General features: G+C 36.8%; 1 protein-coding gene across 3 annotated transcripts in view; it reads right to left on the reverse strand.

Moving 5' to 3' along the window:
* kcnn3 (potassium intermediate/small conductance calcium-activated channel, subfamily N, member 3) overlaps positions 1-26,764 on the reverse strand; it is a 92,612-nt gene that overhangs the window by 48,280 nt on the left and 17,568 nt on the right. For all 3 annotated transcript variants that reach the window (XM_032558698.1, XM_032558696.1, XM_032558697.1), the window contains one exon: positions 22,338-22,433. In XM_032558698.1, the coding sequence (XP_032414589.1) occupies positions 22,338-22,433 (96 nt within the window). The remainder of the gene's footprint in view (positions 1-22,337; positions 22,434-26,764) is intronic.

A 26,764-nucleotide genomic window follows, 5' to 3' on the forward strand; every position in this document is an offset into this window, starting at 1 on the left:
TCAATCAAAATGTTATAATCATAAACCACAATGTTTCAAAGATTATTGTTGTGGATGATAGGGGTAAAGAGCAAGTCAGAGAAGGAAAACAGAAAGCTGGGGCACCGTGAGAGAAACAATAAACTCCCTGACTGTAAATCAGCCAAGTTTACCAGCTGCCGTCCAGCCCGGAGAAACTGCCTGAGCTCAAACAATTGCACTTTACCTCATGATTCATCTCAAGGACTTTGAGGGCTCACAAACATTTATTTAGGAAAACAAAACAAGTCCAACAACAGGTCAAGCAAAGCAGCAAGCAGACATGACGCCTCATGTGTCCAAGCTGACTGATCGGTTTCATGATGAGGTTGAAGCTTCTTCAAACCATCTGTGGATACGAACACTTGAGGAGTTCATCATCTTGCAAAACCTGAGTGTTTTGTTCAGTGTTCCCTGTGTGCACACACATGTAGCGCAGCCTTAAACAGGAGCCATTGTGTAAGCCGTCATTTGAACCAAGGGTCAAATGCTGACTGTATTCCTTAATGATGGCAGAGAGGGTGCATTTGCATGTTCCTGTTTGTGTGTGCTATACTCTGTGTGCCCGAGCGAGTGTGAGAGACAGAGTGATATAATGTGTGTGTGTCTGTGTGCAGATCCAACCTCGTCATGGTGACTGTTGCCAAGGCGACAACATCAAAGAGCAGCCAAGCTTAATTAGGATCCCCAGTGAGAAAGAGGGAGTCAAAAAGTGAGAGAAGCGCAAGGAAAGGTGCGGAAAGCGGAGAAGTAAGAACAAACGCTGAGGTGCGCGTTTGTGAATGAAGAGGGGACACAACTGACAGGTTGTCTAATACTCATGGTGGAGATTTGCAAAGGTTGGCGTGTGTCTGTGTGTGTGACAGCTCATACTTTGGCAAGGAAGGAAGGAATTTGTACGATCACATTTGAAGATAAGATACTTCCTTCAACTTTTACAAGTACACTTTTTCCTTATTTTAAAAAACGGCTAGTTCATTATAACACAATCCCCACTGTAAGATGTCGTACTTTGTCATAAGGCTTTGACTGGATTGCGATGCTGACAGTATGATAGTTTGGAAACTATTGAAAATTAGACGCAGACAAAAAAAACAAAAAAACAATAACAAAATAAACCATCTGAACTTCTTGTTTTCATTTTAAGATATCCACATCAATAGAACTCTAATTACTATCCTTGCTGAATTGCCATCACATCTCCCTAACAGGTGCGGTACATGTGTATTCACCTTGCTTGAGTCAATGCTTCATGGAACTGCTCTGCATTTTACCCCAATTAAAGCTGTGAACATCAATTTTCAAGTCTTGCCACAGATTCCCAAATGGATTTAAGTCTGGGGTGTGTCTGGCTGTTGTCCCAGGTTTGTGTGTTTTGCAGCCTCTCACAAGTTTTCTTCCACCACTGACCTGCATTGAACTCCATCCATCTTTCGATGAACTCTGACCAGCTTCCCTGTCTCTGATGAGAAAAAAGCATTACCACAGCATGATGCCGTCACTACCACATTCTACAGGGTTAGTTTTTAATGACACAATTTTCCACAAGTGGGTTGTTTTGCAAATTTCTGCCAAAAAGTTGATAAAAGCTGACTGGACGCACCTTCTTCTTCATGTGTGCTGTGACAATTTCTTTCTTCGTTCTACTCTTCTTTATAGGCCAGGTTTGTGGAGACATTAAATGCACTTGCTTGTGTAGTAGAAAACTGATACAAATGACTCAATTATTATTTCTATAGACATTTTTGTTTGATTTACTTTCAGTTCATAGTGAAAGCAAGTGTCTAGCACAAAGTGCAAGAAACTGGTACACCCAAAGGTTACACAATGTGGGTGAAGTCACCAAGAACAAAAAGGGTTCAAGCAGGTGTGGTTAGAATTGTATCTCTATATGCTCAGCTGTGTTTCTTTTACTGAGATAAGTTTTTCCTTTGTTCTTCATCTTATACTTGTGTGTTGTAAGAGCAGGATGCGGTGAAGAGTATAAAACACTGTGTGTAACTTGTGTCGGCCTGTGCTCTGACTAGTTCAGTGGCAGAGCCTTCGAAATATGTTTGCCTTCGAATAAAGCCTTTAGAAGACAAAGATCGATCTTTCTCTAATTTATTGGAACAGTTTTTTTCTCCCTTTTGATAACAAATTTCCACCACATTTGTTTATTTCAAATATATTATATATACATATTTACATGAGAATTTCTTTTAAAATAAATAGGCAGAAGTATGAGCTTATTACCCCCCACACGTTTTAGATTTTCTTTGTAAAAAAAATTTAAAACCATGTTTTATTGGTTCTGTCCAGTTTACAACTATGTATTGCTTTGTGATGGTCTATCCTACAAGATCCCAGTAAAGTACATTGACATTTGTGGTTGCGAAATGTAAATGTTAAAAGTACATTACAAAATTTTTTGCACTGCTTAAAGTATTATTTATAAAATGTTTTTCTTGTTATTTTGCTTTTGATCCAGAAATAAAGGGCATGAGAATATCAAGGTTGAAATGTCAGCAACAATACCAGATTTGTTTTTTAGCTAAAAACAGAGGTGGAAGACTTAAATAAAAGACTTGAAAAACACTTAATCTATATTTAGTTTCAGATCAACAACACATTTGTTTATGATTTAGAAATGTACTTATATTTCTATTTCTAAAGTAATGTTTGATACCAAAGTTAGGCTATTTAATTAACAGTAAGAACTGTTTGAACAGAGTGGCAAATGACAAGTACAAGAGGAAGACTGGTGCCCTGTTTCATTAGACATTGAGCAGTGCTGAAACTCCACACTGACACTAGCAATTCATGATAAGAAGTTTAAAGCCACTGTAATGTTAAAAGGGAAAGCTTGAGTTGTTTTGAAACAAGAATACTAGACGTATATATTTATATGTGACAAAAAAAACAAGTTTCTGCGCCTTGGTTATGAATTAAAATCATATGCATATAAATTTGCACTCTATGTGTTTTTCCTTCTCCCAGCATCCTCCACTCAGTTTTTTTGTCTTCCACATTATGACATTTCTCTGAATCAGAGGGGAAGTGAGCCTCCTTCCAGCACCGCTAGAGGAAATAAGTGCTTCTCCCTTCCTTTTTCCCTGCGTCCTCCCCTCCTGTCCTGTCCTGCCGTAGAGTCACGCGGTTGGTCCTTTCCTGGCGAAATCGCCATGAGGAAGGGATAAATAATTAAATTCCATTAGGAGAGTAATCTGTCACTGGGAGTGAGTGAGTGCCACTGCCCCTACATGAAGAGGGCAGAGGCAAGGGATGACGGAGGACTGCGTAGCAAAATTAGTCTCCAAATGGTTGCAAATGGTTATTAGTCTTCATCATCTGCTGATGAAAAATAGGATTTTTTTGCATATGAGCAGGAACTAGAGGAAAATTCTAGGCACATCTTAAAAAACTGCATAAATCTACACATAAAACATTTATGAACCACACAGATTAAACGCATATTATGTAAACATGTTTTAAAATTGTCACAGCGATGATGATTGTTAACCCCTAATGTGCATACAGAGAACATCCAATCATACAAACTCTTATCAAAGTCCCACTAAAGCAGGATCTTTGCCAATCAAATGCTTTTCTACCAACTCTCACCTTCTCATTAATTTTCTGCAACCTGTCCAAGCAGTCAGCGTGGCAAAGCATCACAAGGACAACACAAGGGCAAAGCAAGCCAACAACAATCCACACATTCAGTCCTGAGAGAAAAAAAGAGTCACTAATTAACCTAAAGTAGATGCTTTTTAAACTTTCAAAGAAAGCTGCCATAGCTGGAAAAATCCACCTTCAAGATCCAAACCAGTGAACTTCCAGCTGTGGGCTAATCACCACTAAACTGGAGGGAAGCTTAGCTACCCATTTAAAGCATGGTGAGCATGCTTTGCAGCACAAATGTGTTTATTAAGTTGGCTTATTCCTGTAACACTGCTTTTTAAATCATGTTAAACGATGTTACATTTATCTTATCTTTCATAACAAGTTAAATAAATAAATAAATAAATAAGAAAACTAATCCAAAAATCAGTTCCACAGCATGCACGCAGCTTTCACAAATTACTTGGGTATTTAAAGCTTTTGGAAAGTTAAAAAGCCAATGTACTTAACAAAACCACTAAAGACTGAGTTTATTTGGCAATAAACGATGAATATACAACTTTAACACCTCTAAGGTACAGCTCATTCTGCTCTGTTTCTTTGAGTTAAAATGTTATTAAAAATTTATAAGGAGCGACTAAAGCTACAATAATTGAAAGCTGCTTTAGAAACAGTAAGAAGCACAGAATGCATGCTGACTGCTTTATTTTACTAGGAAGGCTGCATTGTTAAGAGAGCTAATTTTTCACTTTATGCAAAAGTAAAGTAGAGGAAATTAAAAAGGATTATTTTTTTAAGCTCTCACAGATACGTTATGTCTGCATAGTGGTGGAATTGGCAGCAATGTTCCTTTGCAGAAAGAAGGTCCTGGAGTTTAAAACCCTGGCTGTTCTCCCTGTTCATTTTCAATTGGTCTCTCTAAATTGTCTTTAGGTACGAGTGTGTGTGCATGATTGTTTGTCCTGTGTATCTTTGTGTTGCCCTGTGATGGACTGTTGAGCGCCTACCCCGCCTCTCGTCCAATGACCACTGGAGATTGGCACTGACCGTACGAGGATAATCAGGTGTAGAAGATAAATAGTTGGATGGTCTGAATTCTTTAAAAGTTAAATGTCAATATAGCACCTCTAAATACATCTGGATAAAAATGCAATGAATGACTTGAAAGAAAATATTTTTAAAATTGTTTGCATTTTTTCCTAGTTACTTGATTGGTTTCTGGTCGCCTAAGTGTTCTAATGGTTGTATTTTTATATACGCAAGTTTTACAAGGAGTTTCAGTCGATGAAGATAGCCTGAGGTTGGATAACAGTTAAATCAACTTGTACATAAAGAACAAACCCACAGGGGAAGAGAACAGAGATTTGGAAAAGAAGATGTGTCCACTTAATTTTAACAGGCTGTGACATCACAGGGCAGAAGGCTAGGGACAGGAAACAAAACGGAAAGTGAGTAAGACAGAAAGAGGACACAGTAAGGAAGAAAGAGACGTCAGTTGGAAAAAAAGCAGACAAAATAAAAAGGGAGAAAAAAATGTGTGAAAATGATCGGCATTAAAAATAAGCTGAGGTGTCTACAGAGGTGAAGGTGTGAAGTCTGACAGGCCACTCTCCACCCACGGCATTTCCCCGTCTGCTCCTGCTGCCTGCTAGAGGAGTCTGCGACCTCTCAGTCTTTCCCTCTCAACAAGCCAGCCAACCATGCGTTAACCTCTAAAGCTTCCTCAGAGGGCCTTCATGTTTCTCATTCCAGATGCCTCAAATCATGAAGCCAGACTGAATGTTCTACCTCTGCAAAGCCAGCAACAAAGAATATTTTGCATATGATATCATGTGTACATGCACATATGCATCCAAACACCTTACAAAACGGTGTGCATGTGCAAGAAAAATACATATCAAATCTCCACTTCCCACAGGAGGTAAAGGGGCTAACGCATGCTAAAGGAGATATTTACTAAAGGAGACAGTGACGAAGCATGAAAAGCTAGCACACACACCTTTACCCACACAGTGAGAACTCAAGGGAATGTCTGGGTCCTGTAGCATAGAAAGCCCAGAAAGAGGAAGGCAAAATAAGTGGGGCAAACCGAACACACACACACACACCCCTACGCCCATACACGGTCTCGACACACAAACCCAGATTCCCACACGGTGATACATATGAATATTCAAGGCGGATAACACACTTTTCCCTCACTGTAATTGCAGTTGTGAGGGAACACCCCGGTGGCTGTTTCTACGCAAGCAGGAGTACAGAAAGCGGGGAAGAGAAGTGAAAAGGAAGTGTTAGAAAGTGTGACAGATGAGGAAAAGATCACAAGTCAGGCGTGTGCATGTGCTATGCAGGCTTGTTTTCAGGCAGGTCTGAAAACAGCAAGTGGAAGGGAGTGAAGAGAGTTTTCCACCAGTGGTGTCTGGAGACAAGGAATTTCCTTCATTCAGAGCAGATATGAAAGACATGCTGTAATCCCAAAAATGTCCTGGGGTAAATAAGACACACATGGCATTTGATAAATTAGCATTTCATGGAAAAAAGCAGATGAATTGCTTCTTTTATGTCCAGAGTCAAGATTCTGTTATGATCTGCTGTTACATTTTGTCATCCTCTATCATTCACAGACCAAATCGAGCATGCATGATGCAGAATCTGCAGAGTATGACATCATTAAGTTACTGTCTAAGTATAGGCATCTTCCTCAATGAGAAAAGACATCTCCCTTGCAAGACAACAGCTCACTTTGTTTTCTAATGCCATCTTGCCTTCCTCTGAGTGTCCATGAGTGCCAAGCTGCTGTCTTCTTGATCAATGGAATGCTCTACAACTCTCCAAAAGTAACCGAATAACACGAGTCAGTAATGCTTAAAGTGCACTAATGGACTGGAGAAACATCCCTTTCTTGCACACTCTCTTTAAAAGTTTCTATTTGATTAATTTCAACATCAATTCAATTTTTGCCTTTCAAGTGCAGATTTCTTTCAAACGCATGAACTACAATGAATCATTTTCCATCAGAGAAGGTTTTTTTTCTGTTGTTGCTGAGTTTGTTTCTACCTGTGAAGAAAACAAGAGAAGCCTGAGGTTGAGATGGCGGATAAGGGATTCATGCGAAACGCAGCACTTCAACTTCTTGGGCATGTACAAAACACATGACAGATCAGAAGTATGTTTCTCAAATATACAGAGCTACTGGAAAGTAGTTCTTTGGTGTACCTTTAGCAATAATGAAACATTTTGGTTCTAAAAATACTTATACATATCAGACAAAGATGACTGCAAAAAGCTTTTTCAAACAATGATTTCATTTATTAAATAAAGAAAAGTGGCCAATTTAATCTCTTTGAAAAAAATGGCCAATCTTCTTAGATGATTTACTAACTGTGATTAGTCAGTTTTTTTTTTGGGAAGCTGAGTTCAGTTTTACAAACCACACCCCAGTCTGATAATTGCCAGAACTGTCGAGACAAGACTTAATTTAACCTGTCTGACAACATGAAGTAGGCTAAAAGCTCTCGAAAAGCAACAAATCACATCCTGAAATAAACTGGAAACAATTATCTACAAATGGAGGAAGACATGGAGCAGTAATGAACGTCCTCAAGACTGGCTAACCTACCGAAACTACTCCAAAACAGCATCAATGAGTAATCCAGCAGGTAAGAAAAACAGAGAAGAACATCTGAAGCACTGCAGGCTTCAATTACCTCAGCATAGGTTCGTGTTCAGGATTTGACTAAGAAACTGGGTAAAAATGACATCAATGGAAAAGACCACTGCTAACCAAAAAGAACAAAAAAAAGCCTGAGTGATGATCACCAAGTAGCTCCAGTAAAATCCCTGTTGTTTGAATATATTTTTTGGGGTAAAAGGGGAAGATATTATAAGATTTATTTCTTCTTTCTGCTGCCTTTCATTTTATTTATTTGTGTGTTTTTTCTATTGTACATAATTGTTTTGTTTTTGATGAAAATCAATAAACAGAAAAAAAGAACATATGATGTTAGTTGTGTGATGATCTGGGGCTGGTATGCTGCTTCAGCACCTGAAGGACTTGTTGTACCTGAAGGCAAAGTTTTAAACATCCTTCTAACCTTATGCTCAAGCGGGTTAATCAGCAGGTCAATGATATAAAACACTACGACATGTCCAAACCTAAATCTTCTTTAGATTTTGTCGTGCAACCTTATGTGATTCATGCTCAAAATATTTCCCATGTTGCTAAATAAAAACAATTCTGCAAAGAAGAGCAACACTGTTCTTATTTTGTTTGCTTTTGTTTTAAATGCACTTTCTTTGTATATAACTTTATTCATTCATTTATTACACTATGTTCAACAAAGTCAAACTCAAGGTCTTCTACGGAAAAGTAAAAGTTATTGCCAATTATTGCAAATGTTTGATGGCAGCTGTTGCTATCAAGGGTAGCACCACCAGATACTAGGTTTCATAGAGTAACAGTGGATTGTTTTTATTCCTGAATAAATAATCTCATAATTTGAAAGCAGCATTTTGAATTGACTCTGTTTGATATTAAAATCCATTTGATGATCTGAAATGAGGGAAGAAAAAAAATACAGAAACAAGACATCTGTAGAAGAACAAATGATTTTCCACAGCAAAGCACTTCTCTGGTTTTTCTTTTTCTATTAAATCAAGCCTTTGAACATTGTCTGGTTTTAGGCCTTAAAATTATCTCTCTGATTAGCCACTTGAATCACAACTGATTCATGATGTTTCACTATTCTGTCAGCTGTCGTCCTAATAGGTTTTGTCTTGATTTACCATTGACTAGACCCATATATTTCCCTTCTCAGTCTCCATTAAGTCTAAACAATTGCAGTCCATTGGTCTTGTAGTTAACTCAGTCTAATGGAAAGAGGTTGTTCAGATAAGGCCGTGAATCACAACACCCTGACGATACGTTAATGCTGGTTCCAATCATCGACACGAATTCCAATAAATACACAAATACAGACAATTACTGAACCCAAACGAGTCACCAGTGCTGCAGTGGCGCCTCACAACAATATGAATGCACCGTTGTACAAGCAATCATCAAACTTTTTCTTTCAGTACAAAGCTGTTTGCTAAGACAATGACTGAGGAACTCTGCAGAGCTTGAATGTTTCGAAACAGAGGCAATCCTAAATGTTTTCAGCATTTCAAACATTCAAAGCTTTACTTCACAAAGTAATTCTGGGTCTTTGATCTTATTCTTTATACAAACTTCACAGACAAAAGCAAAAATACTTTCAGTAAATTAAGAGGAAGGACTTTAGTCTCAGCAATGACTTCAGTGTTATGAATTTTGTTCAACTGTATGAATGTATTGATCGCGGTGCTGATCAGATCAGCTGATAACAGCAGTGCTGTGGTTTGTTGGAGCACTGTCTGTGATTTTATTTCTCCCATACTTTTATCTTTTATCCAGAGAAACATGCGGCAGAATTTTTTTAAAGTTAATTTCTAAAAACTGCAAGTTATTTGAGTACTGCATTATACTCTACATGATGCACATTAGTAGTTGATTGCACAAATCTGGTTTTCCTAATAATCTATTAATTTCACCCTTTAAAGTACCATTCATTGGGAATGAGTGACTAAATTGGCTGCTGCAGCTCCCCTAAGTGCAATGGTATTTGATTGCGTTCAGAGTTAATTTATCAATGAGTCATATCAAAATAAACTGTAAAAATGCTAGCGTAAGACTATTGCTTAATAAAGTCTAGCTGTATGGGTTGAGTCAAACATAAATGGTAAACCTATACACTTTTTAGGTGACCCACTGAAATTGTAGAGATTTTGTTGAACTATGTCACTTTGACCGGCAGAGGCTCTGCGTTTCAAGAAGGAAGTGAGGCAACAAATGTCTTTGAGGTGGATTTATTTGGGAGCTCCAAATCTTCATTACACCAGCACCCTTCTATTTTAGTGAAACAAAGAAGCTGACATTTATACCTGAGGTAAGTTCCAACACTTACACCAGGTAAAGGGGTGATCCAAAAAGAAAAGACAAACAAACACTACTTACACAAACCTAACAATAAATGATCCAACAAATATTTACATGCATGCAAATTATTAAAATTAAGCTAATCTAAAGTCAATCAAAAGTAAATATAACTAAATATAAATCCTCAGAGTATTCCCCCTCTTAATGGAAGTTGGTATGCTCCAGGAGCATTTGTCTCCCTCTCTGATCCACCTTGCTGAGACACACCCAGAAAGGCAAATACTCAATTAACTCAAATTGAACTAATCTAAATCAAAACGAACTGACATCCCCCCCCCCCCCCCCCCCCCCCCCCACATTCTCCGAACAGGAAAGATGGCCAGTCTCCCCACCCACAAAGAATGTTCACCAAATGTCACAATATAACTAAACAAAGAACTAATACAAACACATTTGAACTGAAAACAAAATAATATCAATAATCAACATGGGATGGAACCCGTGGTCTCCATCACAAACTACCTAACTTTATATTATAAAGCATGTTGCATTTAAACAACAGAAACGTACATTGGGACAAAGTATCTGTCGCTGTGAAAACATCAATATCATTGGTTCGTAAGTTAGTTGGGACACAATGCAACAACTAATGTCTAATTTCCACAGTACACCATGAAATATTAATTAAAAGTCGTGTGTTAACTTCATGCACTATTCATGCCAAGATACTGAGCAGCTATATTTGGGCTGCCAAACAGCAGAGAAACACTATTCATGTTTTTTCATTTCTCGCAATTTCCACATCACTATTTGTGCACTTTAGCATTTTTGCTTCAAGAGCAATCAAAGTCTGTCTAGCAGGTAACACTATATTATTAGCAGGCAGAATATGGCAGAATATCAGTGAATGGCAAATATAATATCTAACCAGATAGAGCACCCAAAAAAGCCCCTTGCAACCGCATACATTAACACTGCAATGATAACTGTGATTCAGTCTATTGTGCAGCTCTAATATACAGGTGTTGATGGTAATAATTTTAAAGCTGCATCAGACTCGAACTCAATGTCAAGAGATTAATAGTACTAAAGGCGTCAAGTCAATATAAGGGACAGAAACTCTTAATCAGAACCGCTTTAGTTAATAGTAGTTCATTTGAAATTCTAACATGTAGTTAAATAGGCTCTGATTAAACTTAATGAAACTTAATGAAAGTACTGTGACAAAATTCTTCAATTACCTGCTTTGATTTTGCTCATCACCACAACCACAACTGGCACAGTATAACAAAAGAATACATCTAATATTTGTGTTTTATTTGTAACAACAATCAATTATCAACACTCTTGATGGGCGGATGATTAATATGTCGAAATGTTTATGGCAAATTAGATCATTTACAGTCTTGCCAAGGATTTTATCTACTTTCTTTCCCTTCCTTTTGTCATCATCGACAACAGTCATCCCCTGACATTAAATCCACTAATACTGCTGTCACACGCAGTAGGTAGAGATAAACAATCAGCAACCGCTGCTCAACTCTGCAGTAAAAGATGGATGGACTCAAAAATGAGTCATGCAATTCATATTTGTGTTTAAAAACCTGAATATGTGTACTACTGTGCTGAGCTCAGCTGCAAATAATTTCTAGACTTCAGAAAGATACAAAATACAGCAAAAAAAAAAGGTTAACAGTAACTGCAGGGACTGAAACAAACACTGTAATAGATCGTTCTAAAATCAGTTTTGCAGTGGAGTAAGTCGGTATTATTTTATATTTGTCTAATAAACTTGAGTTGATTAGACAAAGCATCAGACCAGTGCTCAATGTCTCAGGTTAGAGGTGGAAAATGGCACCTGGGTTAATTATTTTAACATATTTGTGTTTTTTTTTCTTCCTCTGACGAGCACACACTATTAAATACCAATTTTTGCAACCGAGTTAAACACACATTTACACCATTTCAGAATTAATAGATGACAGTTTAAGAGGGCTAGAAATTATTGCCATCCTCAGTGAATTTGCAGATAATAAAGTGCTAGCTACGCTCACAGGTCTGCACAGTTGGTCCAGTAGTTGCTCCCTGTGCATACAAGGGATTTTTATCTGGTTCCAACAAAAAATAAATGCAAATTTGACTAAACAAGAATATAATTATTATTTTTTTTATTTGTTGGTGACTGCATTTGCATAGCTAAATGTCCAGGTTGTACTCTTATCCTCTTGTCTACTGACTGCTAGTTTTGGCTAAAGGGCCACAGGCACACAAAACAGAATCAGGTGAGTTCAGAGATTTCATTTCTAGCAAACCTGCTAGAAAAACAGATATTTTAAGTATCAATGTTCTGATGCACAATATCAAAAGACAAAAAATATTTCAAACGCAGAGAAACAAAAAAATGAAAAGGACATTTTATGCACATGGTACTACATTTAAAGTACGATTTAAGCTAAATATGTATAGTTATTTTCCACACAAGGCAGAAATTACCCCTAAAACATTCTTAAGAAGCACAAGTCAAAGCTGATTGCAGTAGATATTTGTATGAATATTTTTAGGCACCGGGAACAAGTGAGATTAATGGCTGCTAACAGTCCTATTTTGTGCTTTCATGTATATTACACAGCAGAGGAGTAGCCACAAATAACCCCCCAAATAAGCACTTAAGAATGTGTAAACTTCTGCAAGAAGACAGTATTCAGTTAAGAAGCCAGTAAAGAAGAAACAAACTATCTATATTTAAGTCTGTAGTTACATACATCATATATTTATGATTTTATGCCCAAATGTCCTCAACAGCTTACAGAAATATATCTTTCTCCACTCTTCACAAGCCCTCTCTGAGATCAGTATGATCTGTGGAAGTTCTGCTCAATTTCTGATTTCTGAATTTTGAATTTGTTCTGACCTAAATTATACCTTAATGCTCCAGCTTCCTCTTGCTATAAAGTGGAGAATTCACAATTTGATCACTGCGTAAGCCAGGCAACAATAGTTATTTTGGAAGTTAAAAATGTTTGCACTACAGCTCAATCAGAATGACTACATTATCAAGATGTCTTCCTCATTTGATAGATCTGAAACTAAAGATAAAACTGATGGCATTAAATGCTGTTCTGTGATGGTCAGTTGATCCCGTATGAAACAATAAACAAAAATGTTTGCTGTAGTAAAACGAAAAACCAAAGCCCAAGGAACATTTCCAGTGCTAATGCAGCAGAACGTTGTGAATTTCAGACATTATAGAAAATAGTGTGACAGCAGGCTTAGCAATTTTGGAGGAAGGAGAACGAGGAGAATGAGCAGTAGGAGGAGAAGAAAGAAGCATTTCATCATGCTGCTTAGCTGATGAAAGTCGTCTTCTTTCTATGTCACAACAAAGCTGGAACTTATGGTGGAGGAGCAGAAACCTCTGATTTTTTTTTAGAAAATTATGAAGATTGTGAAGAATCTTCATAATTTGAAGAAGTGTTCTTTCTTCTAAATCACAGTACCATGGCAGTGGCACTGTGATTGCAAAGATGGCTAAAAAAAAGCCCAGGAAAACAACCAGATTTGTTGAGTAATAAGAAAGCAGTCAGGTCATGACTTCTGTCACAATGGGTTTAAGTTTTCCACCTCTGTGTTGATTGAACATTGTTGGAAGTGCAGGGCAGCTTGATTCTGGTGTACATGTAGATAGGTTAACATTTACTATTAGAACTTGATCAAACGCGGAATTCTCAGGTTAATCTTTTAAAATTTCTCTCATTAAAGATTAAAATTCCCAGACATTAATGAGGAAGCACCATTTTTCTTTTGTGATGTTAATAAGACAAATAAAACCATTGCAGTCAGTGAAGATAACCATTAACTGCTCACATTAGGCTTACAACTTTGAGTTTGGGTTGCTCCCCACCAGATTACACAAGAGCTTAAAGTGTAAAACCTAAAGCCTGGCAAGGAGGCAATTAAGTAAGCAAAAGATGCAGAGTAACTCAAAGAGAAAAGAGACACAATCAAACTACTTTCATGGTCTTTTACTTCTTCATGACACAGGAGTAAAAAAGAAGAGAGTGAGAGAAATTCATATGAGTGTTAAAGTACAACAGGGGCAAAGAAGAGGAGCAAGTGAGAAGCTGAATGCCGCGTAATAAGGGAGTAGAGCAGTCTAGAGAAAAGGATGTGAGACTCTACAACAAAATTGAATTGAAGCCCGATGGAGGAAAAGAGAGAAGAAATCTAATCTGATAATGTCGGAGGAGCAGCAGGCAAAAGAAAGAGGGAAGAAAGACGGAGAAGCATACTTCTGGTGGTAAACAAACCGTACTGAGATAAAAGACGTGAGAAAAGGGAAACCAGAAAGGACTTTAGAGAGAGAATGAGCGAGAGTGAGAGAGGAAATGTAAATGCCAGCTAAACTTGATAACATCATTCAGATCCCAGCAACTGCTAAATGAATGTCTCATAAAAATACATACATGCGGTTTGTGTGTAATATCCTGCAACTTGGGGGTCAAAATGCTCAATGGAGTCGGTCCGATCTCTGAATGAGATATTTACTGAACAATGTCTTTCATTTTGTATGACAATGTTTCTCGCAATGTGCGTCATTTTGTGCCTGACGAATCCAACAATAACCCGTGCAACACACACATGCTGTTCAGCCATGAAGGTAAACAAGGGTGGAGTCAGGAGGGCAGGTGCACAAATGTCATAAAAAATGCATTGGTCTGAGGCAGTCTTCTGGGATGAATACAGTTTTAAATTTGCAAAGAGGTAATGAATAAATCTCAGGGACACCCCACTATGTCACCGTCAGGAAGCAGCTGCAGCATGTAATTACGTAGCTTTTCTATAGCTGTGATTATGAGAGGGTTGAGGAAGAAGAACAATAAGTTGAAGTAGTACGCATTATGATTTTGATATGGTGTAGCTTTCAATTACAGTGAGCAAAAGCAGTGGATTAAAATTGTTACACCTCATTACATCCTGATTGCCCTTAAAAGACCTTTTTAAACTAAAGAAAAAGCCTTTAATGTAGAAGTTTATTTCAGTTCAAGTTTGAAGTAGGACAAAGGTAGTAAGCAGATGTACACAATGCATGTACAACAAATATTTTTTTTATGTTTTATAGATTTAGGCTAGGTTTTTCCCCATAAAAGTATTTATTTTTTCTGTCCACTCATTTCCCATAAATGTATCAGTGGGTGAAAGACAGTGCATCAAACCACAGGAGAACAAGCCAGTTCATCACAGGGTCAACACAAAGCAAAAATGTTTCAAATTTGTAATGTCTAAACAAATACAAAATAAATAAAAGTTTGCATTATAACAGTTAGACGTTTGATAGAAAATAAAAGCCATTATTCAGATTCAGACACCGAAAACACACTGAATGCAAATATTTCAGGATAGTATATAAAGGCAATAACACGATGTTACTTTTTATTCTTTAATGGACTCAATTTTTTAAACCTGTATTATCAATCATACATTTATGACATTATTAAAGCATATCATTCATTGAAACCCAGCAGTTTTAGTGAGAAAATCTTCCTAACACCAGAATTTGTTAAAAAAGAAAAATAGCAGCCAAAACTAAAGCTGTAAACAAGAATTACCCTGTCAAGCTGTCACCTGCTGCTGTGTAGAAATGTGCACATATTATCACCTTCCTCACTCAAACGATTATCCAAAGTGATTTTAGGCTAAATCCCAACATCACCTCCCCCAACCTGCAGGGATTCCCACCTCTACGTTGGCAGCGTCCTCCCAAAGTCCTACCTTTATTTAATCAAAAGGAATTACTTATCCTAGTAAGTAATTCTAGGTAGAGTAGATTAACAAAAGACCATTTTGTATCTCTCTTGCCAGCTCAACATGCTCCCAATCTCCTGCCGGCATTAGCATCCCCATCACGTGCAGCAACCACAGCGGGCGTGGATGGATAATGGACGCTTTGTGTTAAAGTGACTTCGAACTTCATGAGCAGAAACGAGATATATTTTTAATTAATGAATTTGAGGCAGTTATTTTGTGTCAACAAGCTGTCAACACCAGGATGGTTGTCAGTTCATTAGTTGGTGACAGTAAATAACACTGATTGCGATTTTTAACCTCCAGATTAATCACAAACATTTTAAGTGAATTCACCACATTTTAACTGATGAGTTGAGTTAAAATGTTCAAATGAACTTTCAACATGTAGACCTTATTTCTAGGTTTCTAGATTAGGTCAAAGGTCAGGAGCAACTGGTGACAGACAGATCCTTTTTTATTAAATTTGTTTGCAACTTGGAAGCACAAGAAATAGCATTTTTTTGCCTGCAATTTTGTGTTTGCTACCCTGAGGGGCTTTAACGTTGACAACACCGGATGATAAGTGCTTTAATTTTACAAAACACTTTAACCCAAACTTGATTAACTTAATTACTTTTCCTGCCTCAAGAAATAAGGAGTCGTTCACAAGAGTGAGGAAAGTAAATAATCTGAATTTGAGGTGTAACAGGAGACTGTCGCATGTACATACAGATACCCGGAAATTTATAAAACATAGTAACCTAGTGTGGGACTTCTATTTTCAAGAAGTTGTCTTAACTTAGAACATTTGCTTAATTATCTTCCTAATTACACTTTATTTTATTCCAAATTCACTTTTTCAGGTTTTTTTTTATCGGAGTAACAAGTGCTACAAAGTTAAAACATTTTATAATAAAGTATGTAATAATATGGATTGATATATAATACTTATATACTTCAAATTATTTGAAGCTCTTTGATATGTAAAGCTAATTAATTCACCTCGTTCATTCTCAGCAAGATGTATTTTGTCCTTTCCTGTGACCATTTTGTGTCTGTAAACAAACCATTTTGCACCTGTCTACTAAAACTAGAACTAATATACAGTACAGACCAAAAGTTTGGACACACAGGTGTGTCCAAACTTTTGGTCTGTACTGTATATCAAACATACACATTTCTCATGGCCATAAGATATTTAACCTCATGGCAGATTTGAGGCCACGAGTAAAGAAAGAGAGTTAGAACCACACAGACAGGAGTAGGAAAATGTGAATTGCAATCAATGTCACTATTGTAATATTTTCCAATTATACCATTATTGGAATATTTTGTAATATTGTGCAGCCCTCACTAACACTATGGTATATCAATTTGTTTTTCCTTGTAGTATTTTTTGTTTCAATTATTTTCTGATTTGCAAAGGAAAATGTAAGTTTACTTTCTGGGTTTTTTTGTGACTTGTTGATAGTGTGGCATGTTTTCTTTGCAGATCGAATTAATCATGTGAATAAAAAGCTAGAGAAGGAGTTATTTTCTTTTTCTTGGAACATTATTAATGACTTTTTTAACAGTGGACCATGTTGTGACGGTTTCTCCCACACTCTCTTGGTTAAACCTCAGCTGATTGTGCCCTAAAAATTAGGACTGAATACAGTTAATTCTGGATCAAGATCAAGAATAATTGTCCAATACCTTTTTTAGGGACATCTACAAGTGAGAAGAAATAAAGGGGAAATAGTCAGAGCACTGAAATATTTAGTTCTAAAGATTAGCAAGGCACCATGGTCTACCGGTAGAGTAATAACCACTCTGGGGACCCTCACTGGATCCCACGAGGCTCCCATGTTAGTCAATAAATTGTCTATGTGCATCAGCTGGAAATGGTTTCAGATGAGAACCCCAGCTAAATGACTGTGGTAGCATTGTATCAGTGAAATGACAAACACCACAATAAATATAATGAAGCATGAAAGCATTTCTGATTGATTCTTTCAGCCTTACAAGAGGTGAAGGCTGTGTGTGATGTGTGTGTCTTAGTTTCTGTGTATTAAATTGTGCTCTCTGTGGATATGGATATGTTGAATGGCAGTTTTATTATCGGCTCTACATGTATTTAACGTACAGTGTGTATCTATTTGCTGCAAGGCCATGGAGCCAGCTTTGTCGATCCCACCAAGACTCTCATTAATGTAATTAATTGGGTGGCGTCGACTCACACCTGGGTACTCGGGTCTATCTCAGCAACCTGAGGGAAAACAACACGATGTGAACAATATGGACACAGCTCAGATGAGCCTCAGATGGGCTTTGTATTTAAAATATTATTTTTTACAAAACAAAATAACCAGCTGCAGCACTGAAAAATCAGTAACGAACAGCAGCAGTAAACCTGTCTTGAACCAGAGCAAAAACTCACTTCTTTCAGGGTTGATGGTAGAGATTAACATAGATCGATTGTGCCGATCGATCACAATTAGCCGATCTCCGTGAAAAAGTGTATGATCGGTGATCGCCGATCACTGTCTCTTGTTGCCGATCACCGGAACTGATCAAATTTATCTCATTTTGCAGCCTGCGTGTGCAGCTGATCTCCTCTTTCCTTCACTCTGCGCAAGCGCGTGTCAACAAACCCTGTCGTGTGGAACTTAAACGCTCTGAGAGTGAATGGGGACGTTTGCGTGTTGCGGCAAAAAATTACCTCAGGGTGAAGCACGTCAAAATGCATCAACACAACGAGTCTAATATGGCACTTAAAAAAACAAGCACTTAACGGAGTTTGGCTACGTCCAGGCTCAATGCAGGAAAACAAGTGGTGTAAGACGCTGCTTCTGCTCTCGCTCTTGGACTATGCCACTATGAACTCTCACACCGATCATCTGCTTAAAGCTGCAGCATGTAACTTAAAATACATATATATATATACTTTAGATATGTATTAAAATATGTCTATTATGTTTAAATTAGGTGAATTTATTGAAAGATGCTTTTTCCATTTTGCCAGATAACATAGTATCATTTATACTTAAAGCGAAAAATTAACAGCCATTTCAGGCGATCGGTGTGATCGGTGATCAGCAGTGATCGGTGATCAGCAGTGATCGGTGATCAGTAGTGATTGGTGATCGGCAGAGATCGGCCTCATGGATGATCGGTATCGGAATTGGCAGCAAAAAACCTGATCAGAGCATCCCTAATAAAGATGACTTCTTTTAACAATCCAAGGAAATGTAAAGTCTTATTTTGCAATAGCAAGTAAAGCTCCCCATCTTTGGCCTCAGTCTAAGAGAGGCTTCCAGTCTTTAGTACGAAATCCAATTCAATTTTCAGTTTTCACAAGTACAAGACAAGTTTCCAGTTTTTTTTTTATCTGCAGTTCAATTGTAGGCATAAGACTCTGGTCTGCTGTTCCTATGTCAAGAGTAAAAGACTTTTATCCTAACTCAAATCCACTTCTCCAGCATTTTACCTCTAATCCAAATGGTTTGCCTCAACTGCAGGTCAAGTTTGAAGTATTTTGCACAAAATCCATATTAGGTTTGAGGTATTTTGCCCAAGGTACAATTCACCTTATTTTATCCCGAGTCCAATTTCATTCTGAGGAATTTCATCTGGAGTCCAAATCAAGGATCTTGTCTTATATACTGAGATCAAGAAAAAGCTCCACTCTTCTCTTTCAAGTCCAAATCAAGGTTCTAGTTTTTGATCCCAAATCCAAATCAAGTTTTCTGTCTTTCATATCAACTTCAATGTAAGTCTTAAATCTTTTATCTCAAGCCCAAATCATTTCTAATGGTTTCATCCTGGTGAGCTTTCGCTTGTTGGATGCATGTCATCTAGTCCGCCTGTAGCACTACACTGCCGTAAGCTATAAATTTAAATAGCAGTGTTATGTTTTGCTGTAATATTAGTAATGCTATATTCATCACACAACATAGCATTTAATATTTGTCTTTCTGTTCAAATTCTTTTGAAACTATTTGTATTGTTCATGCAAAGAGACTTCTGTAAACTGCATTTTGCATATTTATAAGATGCAGGCTTTACCTCATCAGTAAAACAAATCCGGATTTATGTTCAAACAAAGTAGCAGAAATTCATTAACACATGTTAATGTAAATTCTGCATCAGTGGGATGGAAAATGCTTTTATTCTGATTAACGGAAGTCTCAAGTTATTAGAGGGGAAGCCCATATCTCGAGTCTTTGTTTTGTGTGAGTCAAGTTCCCATCTGTGTCAATTTTCAACAAAAATTTTGATGCTCCACGTTAGTCTGATTATTGTGGTCTAGTCAAGACATAACTATAAAAACATTAATATTAAATATCAGTGAGAAATGTCATTGTCTCTCATCCTCCTACCAATTCTTTTCAACCTGCCAGTTATGTAATCAATCCTGGTAAAATCATGCTATATTGCTACATTCATAACTGCGCAAGCCAGTTTGAAGTCAACCAAGTATCGCAGTGATGCATCTAAATTAAGCAGATCATATCTGATCATAAACTGCTTTTTGTGTAGACTTTTCTTATACCACTTTGCAGTAATGTGTCATGCTGCTAAATTTATGGGCACAAACACTGGCTTGGGTAGAAAAAAATGTTTGCAAAAATATACAATTGGACACTGAGACAAATAATGCCTGAAAGGGATGGAAATTTTTGTACTTGCTTTGAATTTGGACAATATTTATTGAGCAAAATAAAATTTACTCCAAAAAATAAAATGTGTTAGGTTTTGCAGTCTAGGTGGCTCTGATGCTGAAAGGAATTTGCAGGAAGCAAAGAGGGGAAGAGATAAAATGAGTTTTTTCCAATCCCGTGTTGCCCAATATGTTATCCCTTTTCATTTTCTTTCTTTCTTTTTTGTTTTATCTACCATGAATTACATAGCTGGGATTTATTTTACGCATTTTTAGTTGCATTGTCCCTGCAAAAAAAACAAAACAAATGTCTCTTCAAGCACTGAAGCATAAGGAGAATACGATACATATTCCTTTATGTTTTTTAAAAGGTTTTTTTTTGCAGCTTTCAGAGGTAGAAAAAGAATTTGCTTCATTATAATTTTCCTCAGTTCTACTTCCTAATGGAACAGAGTTACTTAAAGCAGACTCCCTCACAAGTTGATTATTACGCTCACACTGCCACACTGTTAATGCATACAGTACAGTCGACTCCTTGGTTAAAGGAAAGTTACTTACATTTGGAGTCAGTTTAATTTATAGCTGGACAGAATAATAGAGAAAGTCTGATTGCGCATAAGGAAACACTTCTCTAAGCTAAAATGATAATTCTCTTTTATGAGGTTCTTGCAAAGAACTGAAAGAGAGTAACAACCACTTCTGAAATATTGCTTGTGTTTGATTTAACGTCAAACACAAGCTTTTTAACAACAACTGTGAAATCTGATCTGTGTTTATCTGACTGGTTTAATCTATGCTCATGAATAAGTATCATCTTCATAGCAAAAGAAATTTACGCTGTCACCGAGTGACCACTTGCACAGATTTAATCTATTTTAGGAGTCAATTAGTTATACTGCTATGTTTGTATGCTGATTGGAGACATCTTAGAATGCAATCATCATCGCTCTGTATTGACTCTATTAAACTGGAGTGAAATTAGAATTTAATTGAAACTATATGTCATTGTTTCCCAATCCTGGTGCTGAGGGTACACCGCATCGAGAGGAAAATGTTGCAGCAGTAGTTAGTCAAGAGGTTTTGCAACAATTGGTTAATTGTGCAATAATTTAAAGCAGCTATTGTTAAGCAAGGGAGTCTTCAAAACCTGGAGAACTGGCTTCCTTACGGACGGAGATTGGGAAACACAACTGAATATAAATTTAAATCTGTTGTGAATTTAAATAGAAATATCCCACTTAATTGGAGATTGGAACCAGATGGTTTTTCTTTGATTGGCTCTGATCTGTGATCTCTTCACTTCACAATAAAAAATCTTCAGTAAAACAAAATGTCCTAATTATAAAATTAAAACTAATACCCCCATTATATTTTGTGTATCTGGCATACGTCTCAGTAGTGAATGAGGATAAGCTGCCTTCTTACACATTTCTGAATGTATTCCCATGAATAATGAGATAATCAGCTAAGATAAATGAACAGAAATTTATTTGGTTGAAAGAAACTCCACGATACAGATCTTGTACACAAGCATATGGGCACTTCAACTGTGACAGCTGCTATGGAAATATGGGTCATTATGGGTCATATTTCACACTGGAAATATGACCCAATATTAGCATTACTTAACCTCATGTTACACTATGAAGATGTGAGTTCCTCACCGCTAATCTCAATGCCCATGCACTATTCAGGACAAGGCTGCATTAAAAGCAGAACACATTCATTTTCTTATTTTAAGACATTTTTAATGCCTGGCTGACAGTTCAACAACAGCTTTAGAAGATCCTCAATCAGCGACATATTTCTTGATAACTGTTAGGGAGATATACTTTGATACGTAAATGGGATTTATGTTGGATTGAAATTCACTACATCCCTCAAAATACTATCAACAAATCCTTTTATGTGTTATATCTTTGCAGAAAAGCATACAATCAGTAAAATAGGAATTGGCACATCATAAATCAAAGGAAATCAGAAATTGTCTCAGCCAGGAAATGTGAAACTGAATAAAAACTGAAATGTCTTAGAGTAACCAGGACTTTATCACAGCTGATTAAAAGTGGAAGTAAACAGCTTTACTGTATAGTTCTAAAATAAGATGATATTTGTTGTAATTTTGTGTAATGTTAATACATTTGTATAAATTAATCAAATCTGCTTTTTTGGTACATGGCATCATTTTGGTTTGATTTCTTTTCAGCTACGCATTGTTTAGCGCTCGTCAACAGATGTCATAATTATAATCACTGCAATCTCCCCAGGCTTATTAAAAATGGCATCTGGTTTTCACATTCTGTACATCTGCACATGGACATACAGGTGACCTACCTGAACCTCACGTGCGTGGTAGGCTATGATGAGGCCCAGCAGGATGACTGTGGAAAGGCTGATCAAACACTTCAGGGCCAGAGAGTACATGGAGCTCTGCAGAAAGACAAAATACAGTTATTAACATCATAAAGGACATAAAAACAAATGGATGTTTGAGAAGGAATTGTTTGTTCTGGTAGTTTGATTGTAGAACTAGACGAAAAACCGGAAAACTTAAAAAAAAAAAAAGCATAACTCGAATTAACATTCAGCCTCATGTAATCATTCAGATGTCACATATTAAAACAGGAAGCTAAGTAAAGTGGAACTGTAGTGTTTGACTCATCAATATCTGTCTGGAGTCAAGCTTTAAATCATCTGCTTGCCTGGTTTGATAGTGCTTATAATCAATGCTGTGGGGAACTTCCAATCAATACACCTCATAGCACTTCAGTGGCTTCTTCTAGGCCCACCAACCTCTCACTTAGAGCAAAGCAAAACATCATGTGGTTATCACACCAATGCACACAGAAACCCTCACTTGAGTATTTGTGCAAGATACAGCAAAAGAAAGAAACTTATATGCTGAGAATGAATGGATTAATGAATGCAGCCAAGTCCTACAATGCTAATAACAAATTCAGTTTTAAATTAATTAGATGCTACAAGATGCCCAATGAACAACCTGTAGTTGTTGGTTTACTGACTATATTTACAGAGAACAAGAAAAATTCCTTAAGCAAAAATCAGTTCAGCAAACTTACTTATAAAACTCACCATAATAAGTGTGTTACTATTTAAACTATTTAAACATAGTCTGATTCTTCAGATTTTAAACATTCAAATATATATATTAGTAAAAATAGGGATCTGGTGGGGCTGATTTAGTCTGGCCACTGCACTTCCCTTTGGTTACTCCTTCCTCCTCTCATCCATTTTCGTCATGCACCATGAGATCTACAGAAAGGCATGAGGGATTACCATTCAGAGTGCTGCTGTCTGTCAAATCATTGGACTCACATTTCATCAACACCTCAAAATATTTTTTTCTATTAGTTTGCAGTGATGGGTTATATAAACATTTTTATTTCTGAGATGTGGCATACTTATGACAAATAGACAATATATATATCTCTACCTGCCATAAGCATAAGTTTTCATAAAAAATCTTTTTTGCACTTTTATCTGTTTATGGTTTTAAATTTGACTTATTACAGAAATGTAACTGGCTGGATTGGTTTCAAATTTGATGTGCATAACTAATGTTGCATTTTGCTTTTAAATGAGATAGTCCAGGTGTGCAATGCAGCACTGCTGTCTTACAGCAAAACCCAGGCTGCTCAAATTGCAGCCTGGGGTTTGAATGCTCTCTAGGTGCTGGAAGAGGGTTTTTCTGGGTACTCCAGCTTCTTTCCACAGTCGAAAAATCTTTCAGCTGTTAAGTGTCTCTCTAACTTGCTCTTAGGCGTGAGTGTGTGTGAGCTTTTTGTCCTGTATGTCTTTGTGTTACCCTGTGATCTACTAGAAATCTGTACAGGGTGTACCCCGCCTCTTGCCCAATGGTGGCTGGAGAGAGACAAGCAAACTTCCCAACACCTTTTTTTTTTGTATGTGATTGGATATAGACAGAAACTATTTATATTGTAATTGTTGTGAATTATTGCTACATACATGCCACAAATGTATATATTTTCTATATGGTAAATTTAGACCTGCCTTGTGTGTACTCATTAAATTAGAATATGCATTCAGATAAGGTTTGTTAGTCAGCCTTAAAGTACTTTTAAAAATAATAACCTTTAATACGTTATTAAAAATACTTTCCATTAATCCTGCATTTCTGTATAAATGTTTCTAATTGGTCTGATGTAATATTCAAATCTTGAATGTGTTTTCATTACCTGTAAGTGGAAAATTCTTATAATGAACAGAAATAAAGCCTTTGAAACATCAGTCTGTGTTTAATGAATTGATTTAATGTTTCACTTTGAGATTTGAGTTACTGAAATAAATGAACTTTTAAGCAATACTCTAATTCATTGAATATTACTGAATATGACTCTAAAGTAATTAAATTGGAGCTTCTCTATTCATTTAAACCTGGCCAGGAGACATAATTTAATTTAAAAGTCCATTTTTGATATTGAAATGCTTTATCATTTGTTGTAATTCTGAGCCCACTTGGAAATGTGTCAATAATTTTTATATTACCACATTGTGCAAAGAAACAACATTTAATGGGTGTAATTCAGAAATTTATTTAAAGCACATGCCAACAGATGGCAATAATTTTTAAGGTTATTAAAAAATTTTAATATTTAAGAATACCTCAACAAAGTGGTTTTAATTGGTGTCATAAATATGAATACCTTTTTTAGTTAGAAGGTCACTGTTTGATTTAGCTCACATTAGTCATACGGCAGTTAAGATTAATTTCTTGGCCACTATTCTTAGCTACATATTAATATGCATGTGGTGCTCGGGTCAACAGGACAGACGCCTGAGAATATCATGCTACACTCACACAGACACTTCAGATTCATCTCTGGGTCTGATCTTTTAGTTGAATTATTAGCATTAATAAAACCCCTCAAAATACTTTTGACTTTAGATCTTTTCTTTTCCCCAGAGGGAAATTCATTTTCACGGCACAGCATTGTTTAAACAAATACATTATAATTGGAAGGTAAAGATAAATATTCTAAGCCCAGAAACAGTTTTTCCCCCCTCAAGTTCTTTCTTCTCATTTGCTCTAAGTATTTTTGAATAATTCCTAATTCTCATGAATGCCTTTTCCACCAGTTTGGAGGGAGCATTTGGAGAAACCTGGTCATGCTTAGGAGGGCTTCAAACTCTTCCAGAAAAGCCTGTAGTTTTAGTTTCTACTTCTGGTTACAGTAAGATGAAACAGCTGTTTTTGTAGTAGTAAAGAGGAAGGCGATATCTGCAGCGTAATCAGAGTATTTTAGGGAGGAAGTGGTTGGTGAAGAACTGAAACGGTCAGTGAGTAGTGTGCACAGTAAAGAGTTTAGCACACACCCTTGTGGTGCTCCACAGTTTTTTGTGAATGCAGATGACTTGGGCTACATTCACGTTCAGAGGAAGCTAAGAAAAAAAAAGAACAAATTGCAGTCGCTATAGTACCACATATGAAAGTGGGGAGTATTTTATGGGAGATGAAACTGTTAGATCTTAACTGGGTCGTTCAGATTGTCTTGAAAAAGTCTAATATGTGTGATGCAAATGAGCATGTGGGGTGCATTTGAACATAGCCATAGTTATGTTCTGGCAAAACTTTCAGAAATTGTTCAAAAATTAATGGATATCGTAAGCAAAACTAGAGAAAACGTTGAGTTGCAAATTTTCAATCATCACAGCATAAACTGACTAAGGATCCTGATACCCTGTGTGTTTAATTGCTCATGGAAGATTGATAGTAGGCCACATGTGTTCTCCTATTATCGTTGTAGGCAAAAGCTGAAGGGATCCAGTTGAGCGACGCCAACAGGTAGATTTGGATTCAATAGTAGTTAAATAAAAAACCTACCTGGGTTGAACATGATTGCACACTGCAGTCATGTTCCATTGTATGAATTCAATGTAACAGTAATGGGTTACACTGAAATCATGGCCTTAGTTTCTTTAAGACCGCAACAATGGCAACTGTTTTCCAGATGGGTGATGTTGTGGCAGCTCAATGAGTGCAGGAGAGCAGTGAGTTCCTGAGACTTTTAGTGTTTATAGCAGAACACTGTTATTAGCTGCTGTAAAATTAATAATAAAAACCAGCTTAGATGACAGATAAAATGTATTAGTGTGCCACTATTTATCAATGCTCTGCTTTTTTAAAAAAGAAATTGCATAAATAATCTTGCTAATGATATTGAAGTTGTCAAAATGTTTCAAATTGTTTTGCTGATGAACCTTGTAGCAGTCAATATTCTAGTTTCTTCAGCCCATACCCACTAAAATGATTCATTTGTCCACATCAGCTCAAGGACTAGGTTTAGAATTGCAAAACGAAACATGTGCAGCCACAAACAACCTCCAAAGTGCATTCATCATTACCTTCAACAAGGTCAGGTTGAGTGCTGCAGCCAGATAACCCCACGAAGACGAGATCTGCGCCACCTTAAGACTGCTACACTTCAGATCAGATATGTCTGTGGGTTTTTGAGGGGAATGCTGCTAAGCATTCATCACGAAACGCTCCACACAGCATTTTGAATTCATGACAATATACTCCGCGTCAGCGTTGTGGAAAATAGGTGTGTTGCTGTATTTATTCTGAGACTCTCTGGACTCTTCTTGGCCTTAGTAGCATTAATTTAACATCAAACAAACACTTAAACATACAAAGAGTTGTGTTTGCTAATCCTCACCGAGAGTCTTCTTTGAATTTATTTTCTCCCATAATTATTCAAAACAAAGAATGCACTGCACAA

This window comes from Xiphophorus hellerii, chromosome 3, assembly GCF_003331165.1.
Source record: "Xiphophorus hellerii strain 12219 chromosome 3, Xiphophorus_hellerii-4.1, whole genome shotgun sequence".
NCBI classification, from domain to species: domain Eukaryota; kingdom Metazoa; phylum Chordata; class Actinopteri; order Cyprinodontiformes; family Poeciliidae; genus Xiphophorus; species Xiphophorus hellerii.